Here is a 15,039-nt window from a genome sequence, read left to right on the forward strand (position 1 = left end):
ACCTTTAATACCTTTAATAAATTCTCACGTGTCCTCTTATTAAAAAAAAGTAACTGGGAAAGGTACTTTGCCAATAAAGTGATGCCCCTAGAAATAGAGACGGCACGACCGAGATTCAGTGTATCAAATAGATGTAATACCTAGATCGTATGGTAGGGTGGTCTTTCACCTTTACATTTTTTGATATAGTACTTATCGATCACCGTGTAGATCGCTAAATAGGGATCTGAAAATCGGTTTGTTTGTCCATGTCACATGGAAACCCATATAACACCATCACCAATCACCATAGATAACCTATAGGGTACACGCCCTGAAGAGTGAGCCACTGATTCCGCAATATTTTTATTTAAACGTGTTTTGGTCTAGATGTACCTGATGAAGGTCTAAGTTCTAGAACAAAATGCGTTGTACAAATAAAATTATTTTGGGCTCCAGATCGTCAACCTTAAATCCCTTCCTCATCCAATCCCTTCCCTTCCTTGGTTGAACTTTGATGGACATGTCTCTTTATAACTTTATAAACTACGTAACTATATATTTCTGATTAGAAAATGTTGAAATGATGACCAGGTAATAAAACCTGCTTTTTGCATTTAAAACAAAAAATATATTTATAATTAAAATTCTATTAAAAATCTAATATTTATATGACAGAGTTTACCTTTTGTCATTTGCACTCTTGATTTATGCAATTTTCTTAGGGCCGGCGCCAGCACTGGGCATACCTGGGCAAGTGCCTGGGCCCACAGCTGCTGGGGGGGCCCACATACTGAATCCATAGGAGGTGAGATGGGCTTTATGTATAAAAAAGAAAACATGATAGGGCTGTTTTGGATGATAAAGTAGGGAATATTTTAGGGAACCGGAGAGTCTTTTCGCTTCACAATGGGGCCCACTGAGGCTCTGTCACCCAGGGACCTACTGAAACCTGGAGCAGGTTTAATTACAGTTTTAGTAATTGCACCCTCTAGTGGTGACGGTTGGCTCTCCATTTCTATTCTTTATCAAGGTACAAAATCGGGGTCAGCACTCCACCATCTTAAGATGTCGAAAATCCGATTTATTGATCGGCAATAATGAAGTCATTACACTTTCATAAGGGGCGGGTCTCTATACAGTCTGATGCGATTGGGGATCCCAGCTGTCAGTTTAGTCATTCGTTTCTGGAAGGTATTTGCAGGGGAACTACACAGTTATAAAAAGTTTTCCGAAATTTCTTTATGGTAACGGCAAGCGACTAGTTACCAGGGCGTGTCATTAGATCTCCTGTTTGTAAGGTATGATGCTATAGCTTTTCCCGTTGGCCGCTCTCCGGCCTGGTTTCCAGCCAGTATCTCCGGCACACAGTGTTCAGAGCAGAACATTTTTCGAGCAGAGGTTCTCGTGATTCGCCTTTTTTTATCAGCACATATAAGAATGGACGTGGATGCGGTCATGTGATTCATATGTAACCGTCAAGCGGATTAACCTTCACAGAACATTTATTATTTAGGGAACACTTTGTGATCTTAAGATGATCATTTGTCTCTAATAATAATCTCCTCATGTTACTCGCTTGTACTTAAGTTATTTTTTCCATTGTTTGTCACAATGACAGAAAAGTCTGCAAAATATTAATACAGAAAAGTATAAGAAATGATGAGGGAAATATCTGGAACGATCATAGGAACAATACAGGACAAGTGCTGGAGACATATATTATAACCGCCCACTGAAAAACTTGGTATGGCCCATTCTTCCTCTGTAGCTCGGCCCCCGGGCCCCATATCAGTCCTGTAGTCCACCCATATAGTAAATACATAATCGCTACATACAGTGGGCATCATGTACCCTTCACTAATTCATGACAGGTAATTTTTATCCCTGTACAACTTTTTTGGTTTTTCCAATCCGCAAATACCAAGAGCCTTGACTGCTTCATTGATGTTACTGTTTAAGGTCTTGTTTTTTGTTGGAAGAGTCGTAGTGTTTATCGACACAATTTTTGGGAAGATCTATCTCACTGATTTAGTCTTGCACTGTTCAAATAATTTTCCAGAAATTGAACTTCGTTCTTTGGGCTGATTATGATCATAGCAAAACCACTATTATATAGCATGTTTAAAGGAAATCTACCATTAAAATCCAGCATGATAAACGAGGGACATATCCTCCATGATCCAGGCACTGTGACAGTGGTAATCTTCTAATATTTATTATCCATGGCCTCCTTCCTAATAAAATAAACATTTATACTTATGCTAATGAGGCAGAAGTGCTTTCAGAAATGTTTTTGGAGCCCCTGCATGCTGCTACTATCTCACCCTCCCTTCACTCCCTCTGCACTCCCCCCTCTGCCTCTTGTAATCTCACACAGGAGGAAGGTGTAGGTGCTTTAGCAGTGTCAAAGCCTGTGAAGCTACAGCATAGAAGGGCTTTGGTAGCAGCCCCCAGAGCCCTTCTGGCTAATTAGCATGATTAGAAAAGTCGGTTTTAGAAAAGTGGAGGACATGGATAACAAGTATATGATTATTTCCACAGTCACAGACTACGATAACGGTAACGGGGTACAGTTGCGTTCATTTAATAACCAATTACACGCTGATCACCATCAATCAGTAATATCTCCATGGCGGCAATGCTTCCTTTTTCTGCTCAGATGTACAAGATATCATCTGTCAGAAGTCTGTAAAAGGTTATGTACAACCCAGTGGCCAGTTTTTAGAGGTTTTTTTTTTTTTTATCTTTTTTATACACCTATTTTTGTTTTCAATTTTGTTTCCTCTGAAGGGAGGGGATAATGGACAGGTTATACATTTTATTACTTTTATTAATCTTTTCAGATTCTTGAACTTTCTTAAAGTGGTCATAAACCTTAGACCAAAGTTGGTTACAATGGACCATTTCCAAATGGCAAATGTGCAAAGAATTATCCATAGTTGACCAAAGTCTACTTAAATATTTAAGTAATATACAAGTTTATTCTTTCCTAATGATATTTCCTAAAATATGAAAGCTCTTCTACCCACAAATTCAATTAATAAATAAACTCTTCTTCCTTCCTTGTATGACGTAACTTTTTTTTATTATTGTACTTTCTCTCAGTAGACATGGACGTTTTTGATCTTTTTGAAATCGTTCCTACTTCATCATAATTTAAGAAAACTAATTGTGATTTTTTTTTTTTTTAAATAAAATTTTTGGTATTTTATATCAAGACTTTATACATAATAAACACATTTTATTAATCACTTTTTTAAACTCAAGACAAGTCGGGTTCCGTATAATGGAACAGTACATATATTTTAGGTAAATGGTAAATCTAAAAGTAGAATATCCACAAATATGAAATTGGTGTATTACAATGTCTACGTCCTGGAGTGTTTTCTGTCTTCCTAGCGTGTTGTGTTTTATATATGTCTTATGTCCTGGCTATGTAACAGAATCATCATTGAACTGTAAAAGCTGTAATATTTTCTAATAAAGTGTAACAATTTCACATGAACTTCTTATTATCGCTGCAAGTGGATTTTTTAAAGGAGCCAATATTTGCTTTATGTCCATACTGTAAAACCTGAGCACAAATTCCGCACTATCCTGCCGTCTGCCTGGCCGTGGCACAGGAGTCCTGTTTTTCTATAGCTGTCTGGGATTTATAGACAGCTTTTCAGCGATCCGCACATGAATAAGTAATCGCTCAGCGGGCGCTTTTAAACTGTACATAAGTAAAAGCAGTCTCGGCTGTAATTTTTTTATTTTTTTTTGGTGGTGGTGGGGTTAGCCAGTAATGATTTCTCTGCTGTTACATTTGTTAAAATATTTATGAATATTATACGTATGAAATGGCGCTGCTTGAACCGTCCAGGTCTGATCGGAAAAATGTGTTTCTCTTTCAGCCGGTTTTAGAAGAAGTTTTCGTCTCAGCAGGAAGGATAAAAAAACGAATAAATTCATGTACGAATGTAAAAAGAGCGACCAATACGACACAGCCGATGTCCCGACCTTTGAAGAGGTGGCAGCGTATCGGCGGCTGGCTAACGAAAGATACAGGCTGATAGTCCTGGTTGGTGAGTACGGATTTATGTAAAAGACACGCATTGTTAAAAGTCTGCAAATAGTTTTTTTTTTTCTTCCAAAAGCCGGTTGCTTAGAATTTTTGCTATGATGTCAAAAAAAAAAAGTCTGCATCTGCTAATAATTTTCCAGCGTTTTCCAATTTCTAAGGTCGGGATTGAAGCGCTGGAGAACCGAAGTCTATGGGTGTTTATACAGCCAACAGAATGTCACATTGTAACTTGGAAAGGCTCGAGCAAACCGCAAATAACAAAAAGTAAAACTGATAAGGGGTAATACTAGACGCTCCCTGTTTTTTATGGCTTAATATATGATTAGGTGTTGAAATCGGAGCTCGTAATAGAAGAAGTAGGAACACTTTGCCACGGACCTGGTTATCTGTACTGAGTCGAAAGCTGGAGATAGAGAAGGGTTTTCGTAGAAGTTTTCGGATACAGTAAATCTCCTCAATGACATTCAGATGGGGTGTAAATAGTTGGTAAAGTTAAGGCTTCAGTCTCTTTGAGCATCGATAGATGAGAGGGAAGAGATAAAAGTGATCTTTACTCGTGTGTTTGTGTAGAACGGTAAACTTGTTGATGACTCAACCACGGCCTTAGCCAAAGCTTACATGTTTCTTCTTATCCATTAGGTCATGACACAAGTTCAGTTTTTCCAATGTTGTAATTACAAAGTAATCCTAATCAATTAAAAACAGTGGTTTTCTCTAAAATCTACAATTTCAATATTACAATACAATCTTGTGTATGATTTTGATTTTGTTTATCTAGTGTATGTTAATCTATATTTATAAAAGTACTGATTAAAAAAGCATGGTAAAAAGGAGTTGGCCACGATCACAAATCTTTACCTGGCTACAAGACCGTTTTGCCCCTCATACCAGTAACACCTGCTGGTAAAGGGTTAAAAGTCCTTCCAAACTCTTTCTGATATTCAAAGGAGTATACTTTTGAAGGGAAGAATCAGGTGTTCTCCAACCTGCCATTGAACCACGCCTCCCTCTTTTGATTGACAGCTCTTTGGCTCTTCAATAATTGGCCTGCACAGATGGGAAATTCTCTCCTTGTCCACTTCCTTTCCAGAACACTACACCTGTCACATGCATGGTGAATTTATTAGTAAACACTGTGTGTAAAACAGCAGATCTTCTCACCATTTCACACTCCATACGATCAATGTGGCCGTGTACCAGTGGGCAGGGCCAATATGGACAAAAGCAGAAAAAGTTTTGGGAGGGATTTTACTGGCTGGAGGATGCAGATTTTAACTGGGACACCTCCGTTGCACTTTTCAACAAAGGCACAGTGGGGGGAGCGTAAGTTTATTGTGCAGGTTCCCTTTAGTAGGGTCACCCATAAAGTACTTACCCTGCTTAAAGTTTCTGTAAAACTGATGGGTCACATGACTTTCTGTCCTGTGTCCAACTGTTTTCCAACAGATGGATGGGGGCAAGGAAATCCGCTACGCCCCTCCAACTAATGCTATGGGAGTGGTTATGTCAGAAGGGGGCATGCAGAAATTCCTGCACACCCCCGCTCCATCCTCCGGAAGGCAGCAGAACACATGACCTGATTTAGGGAAACTTTACAACAATATGTGCTATATGGGTGACCCTATTTGGGTCTGGAACTTACCTTGGTAAAGTTTTTTGATCATGGCCAACCCTTTCTTTTTGCCTTTTTAACCAGTACTTACATTACATACACTATATAAATTAAAACTAAAAAATATATACAAAAATTGTGGAAAAGCATTATTATGAATAATACTTTTATGTTTTCTTTTTTACTGGTCCTCAGGGCTAGACACATTTAGCTGCTACTATCAAAGCACCATGATTAACACAAGTGATAAGGTGTAGATATATAACCCCCTTAAAATAAAGATTTTATGGGGCACATTTACTTACCCGTCCCATTGACCCCGCCGATCCAGAATGTCCGACGATAATGCACATCTGCCGCGATTCACTAAGATCGTGCGTCCAATTTCCTGCATGTGTCGCTTCCACCGCTGATGTCCGCCGGAGTTCACCTTCTTCTTCCCGGTGCATGTAAGTGCTGATCTTGCGACACAATTTGGTTTTTAAATTCTGCGGTTTGTCCGAATCTGTCGGGTTGTCCAACGTCCATGCCCCCCGATTTGTGTCGCATGCAAGACTGCGCCGATGCCCCAAAATCCGGGGCAATTCAGGGCAAATCTGAAAAAAATTGTGAAACCCGAAGAAAATGTGGCTTTTGGACCCTTAGTAAATGTGCCCCTATGTGTAATATTATATACCACCGTCGCTCCCCGAGGTGAGTGGAGCAGACGGCCGCACGTGTCTGTTCTACTCCATTCATCTCTATGGAGCTGACAGAGATTACTGAGTTCCGTAGAAACAAATTGAGCAGAACGGACATGAATTTTGTCATTGGGTAAGGAAGAGTTGTTCCTGATCCCATTTTATTACTCATGCCTAAAATCATAAAAGAAGATTTACTCACCTGTGTATTCACTCCAAATTTCCAGATGACATCGCGGACCACCTCACATAACTTCAGTAATCACAGGGCTCAATGATCTGGTGATCACACGAGGTGGTCCATGACAGCATTGACAGGTGAAATAGTTTGGTACATTGCATACAATGTTGATACGTTTCTATTATAGTGGAGGCTAAAACAGAATGACCTTAGTCGTATGATCCTACAGTAATAAAGGTAATTTCCTCCCTGATGTGTGTAAGCTCAAGTACTTATTACAGGACACGTATCGCGGCTACAAGCTGCACATACGGATCGGCAGTCACCTTACAAATGAAAGTTCCTGGAAGGCATTGTCACATGTCATCCACAGCCGCACTTATAATGGATCTCATACGTGCTGGCGGTTTTTAATAGGTGATAGAAAATTTTATTCCCTTTTGCCAAAAGATAGTGTTTCCACAATGCACTTTTCCTTCTTTGTTTTAGTTAATTCCGAAAAGAAAAAATCCTCCTAATTGTAACAATGTGTGATAAAGACGGGGGGACTGTATGCAGAGATTAAGGGTTAAGCCCCGGCCAAGAATAATTTTCCATGAAATTAGAATTTTACATCTACTAATCAAATGTTCGCAAATAGTAGTTTCCATGATCTGTGCTTCAGATGCTTTAGTATAATTGTAACAAGATGGTGGAGAGTGTATGGATTTATGGGAATAAAGGGGTTGAACTGTTAGGACGACTTCTGTCTGTGACTGGCGCAGGAGAAATCGAGCAGGTCCTTCAAATTTCTTTTACGTCATTTGTATTTTTTAATCCTTAGAAAGCGCCCCACCCAAGTACATGGCTGTGTCTGGTACTGCAGCTTTGCTCCACTTACCATAAGAGAGCTGAATTACAATGCAAGAATTAAAGGACTTGTAGCAAATATGTATGTTAATCTTTAAAGAGAACCTGTCAGCACAAACCTCCATTATAAACCTCACACAATTCCTTAGAGACAGAGATACAGGCATTCAAATGACTCTATCGAGGTTTCTGTACGATTCCGCTGTGCCGTAAAAACATCTTTTATTCTTTTTCCGTTGACTCCTTCATCTAGTCAGGAAGGTGGGAAGAGCCACTGCCCTGCTCTCTACTACACATGACTATCCCCCCGTTCCCTATGGTGGCGCATGCACAGTGCGCCTGTATCTTTGAAGCCGGCCTGCTCGTCCTAATCTACACCACCCCGTTCCCCATGTCACTGCCCGCAGAGATACCTGAGGTCCGAGTTCAGACCCTCTGCCCTGCTCTCTTCTACACATGACTATCCCCCCTTTTCCAATGGTGGCGCATTCACAATGCTCCTATATCTTTGAAGCCAACCCTGCTCGTCCCACATCACTACCCGCAGAGTTACCTGAGGTCCGAGTTCAGTAATTCCTGACACTCCGGTACTATTGATTGTTCTTAAACGAAAACAAAAGGAAGAAACAAGAGAATAGCGCCTTGTGTAGTATTGTAAAAACAATATACAGGAAATCAAATAATCATTCTAAAGAAACATAGGGAAGGAATGTGTAATACACAACATTCCCCCTAAGAAACTTTCTCCCTTTAGCTAAGCTCAATAAAGAGCATATACATAAATAAACGTAAGACAGATTAGCCCTGAGCTGTCCAGCAGGGAATCCGACCAATAGGCACAGTGGAAAATGGCGGTATAAAACAGAATAAACAATTGCTGGAACGGCGCTGTCAATACCTCAATCTAGTTTGCATAAGTAAAAAAGCTTAATGTCCAATGACTATATGCGTTTCGGGCATAAAGCCCTTTTTCAAGTACAATTGGAATCTGTGTAATATGACACAAATATATATATACACAAATCAATATAAGATATAGGTTTTAAAAAAAGCACAAATAATTGCAAAAGGTACACTAAAATATAAATAAAAGTATAAATTTAAGTCGATGTATATTCAATGAGAACTGGTTCAATATACAAATATTGTGATGAAGCAGAGTTGCCACCTCTAATACATTTTCTCCATTGGCTCACGCAGACAACCGCTGGTTGCGGTAGGTCAGCATTGCAAAATGATTTAGCCTTTGTGTCATGAGGAACTAGAAGGTACAGTCTAAAATGCAACCAGGAGAGGGGGACATGGGGGGTATATGCATCGTGTTCCAGCATCGCACCAAGCTGTTGGCACTCCCGGCTGAGCTGGAAGTGTCAAAAGTCACATGCATGTCATAAAAGTCGCATTCACATTTTTAATAAGTAAATATAAATTTCCCCACAACTTCCAATTTCATTGTAAAAAAGATATAATAATTCCATTATAATGCAGAACTATTGTGTTTCCATGGTAACCGGGACAAAATAATTGTTACTACGAAGACGACAAGCACGATTGCGTTGCCTGGGAGGCAAATAACTATTGAAACTTGGTTTGATTGTTAACATTTTATGTGGCTTTTTGATTATGCAAAAGCTCGGCGAGAATGGGTTATTTTTAATTTTAAAACCCAAAACGGAAGGTTTGACCCAAAACTTGCCGTTTTTAATAGTTTGGAATATTAATGGTTGCTACAGTAACACCACTGCTTTGCTTTACTCAGGTTTTCATAAGTGTTGTTCTACATCTTGTTCTTAGCCCCTGGAGACGCGTTACTTTACATTTTTCTTGTGCGTTCTGCTATTATTCCTCGGTCACAGAATCGGCCAAGAATTATCATAAAGTCCAAAGAATGTCCCCAGTGCACGTCTCAAATCTTTTCCTACCTGTGACTACCACGTACTTTCTGATTATCTCCGTGTTCGCACTCGGGTGGTAAGATCTGTACAGAGACTTCGGGGACCCCTCGTGTTTACCGTAGTAGAGCTGTAGACAGATGTTGGGAGCACTTCATACATTTTTGTGCATGCTCAATCATCCATGAAGAACAACATCTAGAGTGTCAATGATGTCTGTCGGGATCAACACTCACTGTTTTTTCAACAGTCCGCATAATTCGCTTCTTGTAAGCTACATAGGTCCCAGCGAGCCTTATTGTTCCTTGTTTTATATAAAACTAACTTTCCTGGACTTTGTATAACGACTGATTTTTTGGTCCTTTTAAGAAATTTGTAGCATGGATGAACTTAAGGTGAATTGAAGATCTACTTTTACGGACAAAATACAAGACAATTTATGGTTGGAAGTATTACACAGCATAGAGTATAAGTATTTGAATGTTGGGGGTTCGACTTCGGTCACCCACCTATTATAAGTAGAATAGAGGGTTTCCCTTCCCCTCTCTCCTGTGAGTCCCAGACCCAATGTTTGTATTGATGTTTTCTTATAAAATTGGAAAAACTCAATAACTTTTAAAAAAACAAAATAGAGAAAATAATAGGGGGTCTTTCCGTGTGATCAGAATGGTGGTACTTGTGACCTCTACTTTATTTACATCATTGGGACTTGTGTAGATAGCGGAGTACAGCATTTTGTCAGTCCTATAAAAGCGTACAAAGAGAACTAGGAGAGGTAATAATGGGCAGGGAAAGATTTGAGATGTTCATTGGGAACAGTCTTTGACAGTCTCATGATTGTGATGGGCCCGGTATGTGTATTGGTTATTTTTATTCTTATAGGGGTCTTCCACCATAGACACTAGTACTTTTTCCTGCAGATAGGGGATACGTTTTGGATTTCTGGGATTCATGCTGATTTTATGCAATATACGGGGTCGGTGGCAAGAAGAAAATGTACTTCTTCTTCTAGTCCAGCTACAAGGTTTCTCACTTGCTTCCAGTTTTGGATGTTTGGTTTTGGTCACAGGATCAACCAATGAGTGGCCTTCTCTGGAAGTGGTGTCCTGTGGTCAGAGGAGGCCATTCATTGGCCAAAGCAGGTCCTGGATCACATAGATGTACAAGTGAGAGCTGAATCTGTGTAAATGCACTATATTTTTGCCACACCTTGCAGCCTGTTAAATTTCAGCATGTTTGATCCTTTTGTCTTATGGGAACTTCTTCCTCCTCACTCCTGGTTGTACCAAACATGCAAGTATACAGAGAGGTCCAGAGAAATATCTGTTGGCTGCCAACCTTAGAGAAAGCCCTGTGGCAAGTGAAGGGTGGGTATGAGGAGCATGTAGCCATCCCAAGACCTCAAAATGACTTGTCAATGTTCTGAACTATAAACCCAAGGAGTAACCAGTGTGTTGCTTCTCTCAAGACTACGTAACCGGACACAGCAGTTTTTATCAATATCACTTCGGAATAAGTCCCGCATTGTGCGTTCTCTGCTTCCATTCTTCTGTGAATTATGTATTTAACACAGAGGTTATGGTTGTGAAGTTCTTGAGTTAAAGTTCTCCCAGTGGACCATGAAGGAGGTTAAGGGTAGCTGTAAAGGAAGAGAATGAGATTTAAGACATACGTGTTAAATACTTGCAAACTGGCTTCGGCTTCTGAGCTTGCATGCAGTCACTGTGTTTATACTGAGATCAGATGTGTTTTCATACTATTTCACGTAACCCATGCAAAGCAAAGATATTGTTGAAAAAGGAGCTGTGAACACTGGATTTGTGTTATCCCGAGTGTTTATTCTAATGGGTTCAGCCACTTAAAACGACGCTGCTCCAGCAAAGTGTTCCCTGCCGCTTCCACAAAGAGGCTTCAAGTCATTTATTACAGAATTTGCCACAGCTGAAGAAATATTCTCTGGTTTCTCCAACCCGCACTGCGATTAAACAGAGCGGTTAGCTGGTATTGGCAAGAGGTGAACACCGTACCCATTGTTAGGGTAGCGCTGCTTTGCATTATCCTCCGTACAATGCCAGAAGTGCTAAATCAGGATGTTTTTGTTGTCTTGGATCTTCTGAGGTAACCTTCCCTTGAGGACCAAGTCTGATCGAAGCAGACATGCCTTCTCTGTGGAAACTGACTTTTGAAATATTTTACTAAAATTGCCCTGGAGGTGGTGGCAAGAGAAGTGGGGTAGCAAAAGGTTTCAATTTGTACAATGGTCATCGAACTGGGACTCCATATGGTCATAAAACAGAGTTGGAGTTGGGACTATCAATTTACCATCATTTGTCATTATAGCGGCAAAAGAATCTTTGAAGAAAATATTTCAGAATGTAATATATACACTCACCGGCCACTTTATTAGGTACACCTGTCCAACTGCTCGTTAACACTTAATTTCTAATCAGCCAATCACATGGTGGCAACTCAGTGCATTTAGGCATGTAGACATGGTCAAGACAATCTCCTGCAGTTCAAACCGAGCATCAGTATGGGGAAGAAAGGTGATTTGAGGCCTTTGAACGTGACATGGTTGTTGGTGCCAGAAGGGCTGGTCTGAGTATTTCAGAAACTGCTGATCTACTGGGATTTTCACGCACAACCATCTCTAGGGTTTACAGAGAATGGTCCGAAAAAGAAAAAACATCCAGTAAGCGGCAGTTCTGTGGGCGGAAATGCCTTGTTGATGCCAGAGGTCAGAGGAGAATGGGCAGACTGGTTCGAGCTGATAGAAAGGCAACAGTGACTCAAATCGCCACCCATTACAACCAAGGTAGGCAGAAGAGCATCTCTGAACTCGCAGTACGTCGAACTTTGAGGCAGATGGGCTACAGCAGCAGAAGACCACACCGGGTGCCACTCCTTTCAGCTAAGAACAGGAAACTGAGGCTACAATTTGCACAAGCTCATCGAAATTGGACAGTAGAAGATTGGAAAAACGTTGCCTGGTCTGATGAGTCTCGATTTCTGCTGCGATATTCGGATGGTAGGGTCAGAATTTGGTGTCAACAACATGAAAGCAACATTCTGCCTTGTATCAACAGTTCAGGCTGGTGGTGGTGGTGTCATGGTGTGGGGAATATTTTCTTGGCACTCTTTGGGCCCCTTGGTACCAATTGAGCATCGTTGCAATGCCACAGCCTACCTGAGTATTGTTGCTGACCATGTCCATCCCTTTATGAGCACAATGTACCCTGTAACATCTGATGGCTACTTTCAGCAGGATAATGCGCCATGTCATAAAGCTGGAATCATCTCAGACTGGTTTCTTGAACATGACAATGAGGTCACTGGACTCAAATGGCCTCCACAGTCACCAGATCTCAATCCAATAGAGCATCTTTGGGATGTGGTGGAACGGGAGATTCGCATCATGGATGTGCAGCCGACAAATCTGCGGCAACTGTGTGATGCCATCATGTCAATATGGACCAAAATCTCTGAGGAATGCTTCCAGCACCTTGTTGTATCTATGCCATGAAGAATTGAGGCAGTTCTGAAGGCAAAAGGGGGTCCAACCCGTTACTAGCATGGTGTACCTAACAAAGTGGCCGGTGAGTGTATATGGATAAAGTTAAACAATGTTAAAGTTCTAACTGCTTACAAAAAAAGTAGAACTTTATACCCCAATCTCTATGCAAGCTGGTGAAAGTAGTATGGAATAGCAGGGAAATTTAATGTTTCCCTCATACACATCTTTATGTGATTTGAAACATGAAACATCCTTTCAAGGATGGAATTAAAGATAAGAAAGTTCAAAGGAAATCTACCATGAAGAATCTACCATCAGAAATAGATCTACTTGCCTCTGTCCTAATCTGTAATTTAATAATCCTGGAACCTAACTTGTACAAAACTATATTTTAGTAATATGTAAATTAACTGCAGAGGCTACTGGGGCGTGTACTAGCCTGGCCTGGCACCTGGCGCTAAGGCTTCTCCACACCCCAGTAGCCTCTTCACTTCATTTACATATTACTTAATCTAACTTGTTAAAAACTTAGGTTTTTCCCAACAAGTGTTGGGTAAACCACTTCTTTTCATTGTACTCCTGAGTCTACGTGGTTACCTCTTCCCATTGCACTTTGACTAATGGATTCGGATGATAAAAGACTTGTTTCAAGAGCATCAGGTGAGCTGAATATACTGTCATTTACTTTGTGTTTTTAATGTTAGTTTACATCTTTGATCAGCTTGGTCAAAAGTGCATCGGCAATGGATAGAGAAAGCTACTGTATCTAATGTCTGGCCATAGCATAACTCTCCAGAACAAAAGAATTTGTTAGCCATTTACATCTACAGCTAGCTTGGCCAAATGGATGGAGAAAGCCACTGTACCTGTTGTCTGGCCACATCATAACTCTCCAGTACAAAAAACATTGGTAGCAAGTCAGAAATCCCAATAGAAATTATATGGTTGGCCAAGTGAATGGCTGGTCCCTAAGTATAATGGTGCCATAAAGTGATTTTCTGGGAAATTTGGAAAAACCCATGGCGTCTGGAGAAAGCGTAAAGAGAAAAATAAAGTCTACGCATCCGGCTCGGACAATTAGTTCCAGCATCCAGCTCCCTGCTGGTTACCAATTCCTCCAGCTCGGCCAGAAGCCGATGTGACACAACAATCGCTGCAGGGAATCATTGGGCTCCGGTGATGTTATACAAGTGAAGTCAACCGGGCCCACGGAGACCACTTTTATGCAGCATATCCCATGATGGCAGACGCCATTCTAGAACTGAAACCCAGAGCAGGTTAAGTATATATTTTTTTTTCCCCGTCTTTCCTGAACCCCATGATCCAGAATCCCTGAAAAAAAAAATTTTGATATGTCCTCATAAATTAATGCAAATTAACTGAATTGCCAAAAATTATATATTCTCTTTGTTACCTGGATGGTACATTTTCTCTTCTTCCACCAGCTTTTTTTTCTAAACCCATTTATAGAAAAGACCACTAGCTCAGACTAAACACGGGAGCTTTGATTTGTCCTCTACTGTTTTGGTTGGTTTAGTTTATTGATTTTGCATCTGTCTATAGAACATTCAGTCCCTGAAGTGTTAATTAAGTTGAATGTAGAAGATATATCGAATTTTTTACAAGTAGCGGATTTTGCCACGTTGGATAAGATTTACGGTTTCCCGAGCAGAAATATGTCATTTACACTGGAGCATAGCCGATCTATTGCGTAGGTGTTACATGGCGTCCATAGTAGTGTGAATAGACAAGTGCTTCAATTTCATTTCTTTTGTTTAAACTTGTCCTTTTACTTCACAGTTCGGATATCGCGTCCAGATTGTTGGCCATCTCAGTCTTAAGTGCTAAACCCAACCTGGTGTGTCTTAAAAAAATCTTTGGAAAAGCCTCATTTGGTTGCAATTTCTTCCTTTTGGCCAAAACACGTCCTGAAGTTTAGTTCTTACTGACACACAATCTCAGTGTGAATTAAGGGGGAATAGCGGGATTAGCTCCAAGCCTGTACTTCGTTACGTGGAGGTCTGCTCCGTCCTTACAGTGACTGGAGGCTAGAGAGATTAGAAGTCCCACATTCTTCAATCACAAGTACTCAGGATTTATAGTGGTTTCTCCACCTCTGAAGCACAACATATTTACAAGTCATTCTCCTCGAGCTTAGGAAAATCAGACCTTCTCATACTAATTAGCCCCGTTCTATAAGACACCTTCCAGTCTTGCAAGACATTTTACAAGCTACTAAAAAGAAGTGTCTTCTGTATCGTGG

General features: G+C 40.4%; 1 protein-coding gene across 2 annotated transcripts in view; it reads left to right on the forward strand.

Moving 5' to 3' along the window:
• MPP7 (MAGUK p55 scaffold protein 7) overlaps positions 1-15,039 on the forward strand; it is a 227,840-nt gene that overhangs the window by 183,863 nt on the left and 28,938 nt on the right. For both annotated transcript variants that reach the window (XM_072154085.1, XM_072154086.1), the window contains exon 13: positions 3,879-4,049. In XM_072154085.1, the coding sequence (XP_072010186.1) occupies positions 3,879-4,049 (171 nt within the window). The remainder of the gene's footprint in view (positions 1-3,878; positions 4,050-15,039) is intronic.

The sequence above is a fragment of the Engystomops pustulosus genome, chromosome 5 (assembly GCF_040894005.1).
Source record: "Engystomops pustulosus chromosome 5, aEngPut4.maternal, whole genome shotgun sequence".
In the NCBI taxonomy this organism is placed as follows: Eukaryota; Metazoa; Chordata; class Amphibia; order Anura; family Leptodactylidae; genus Engystomops; species Engystomops pustulosus.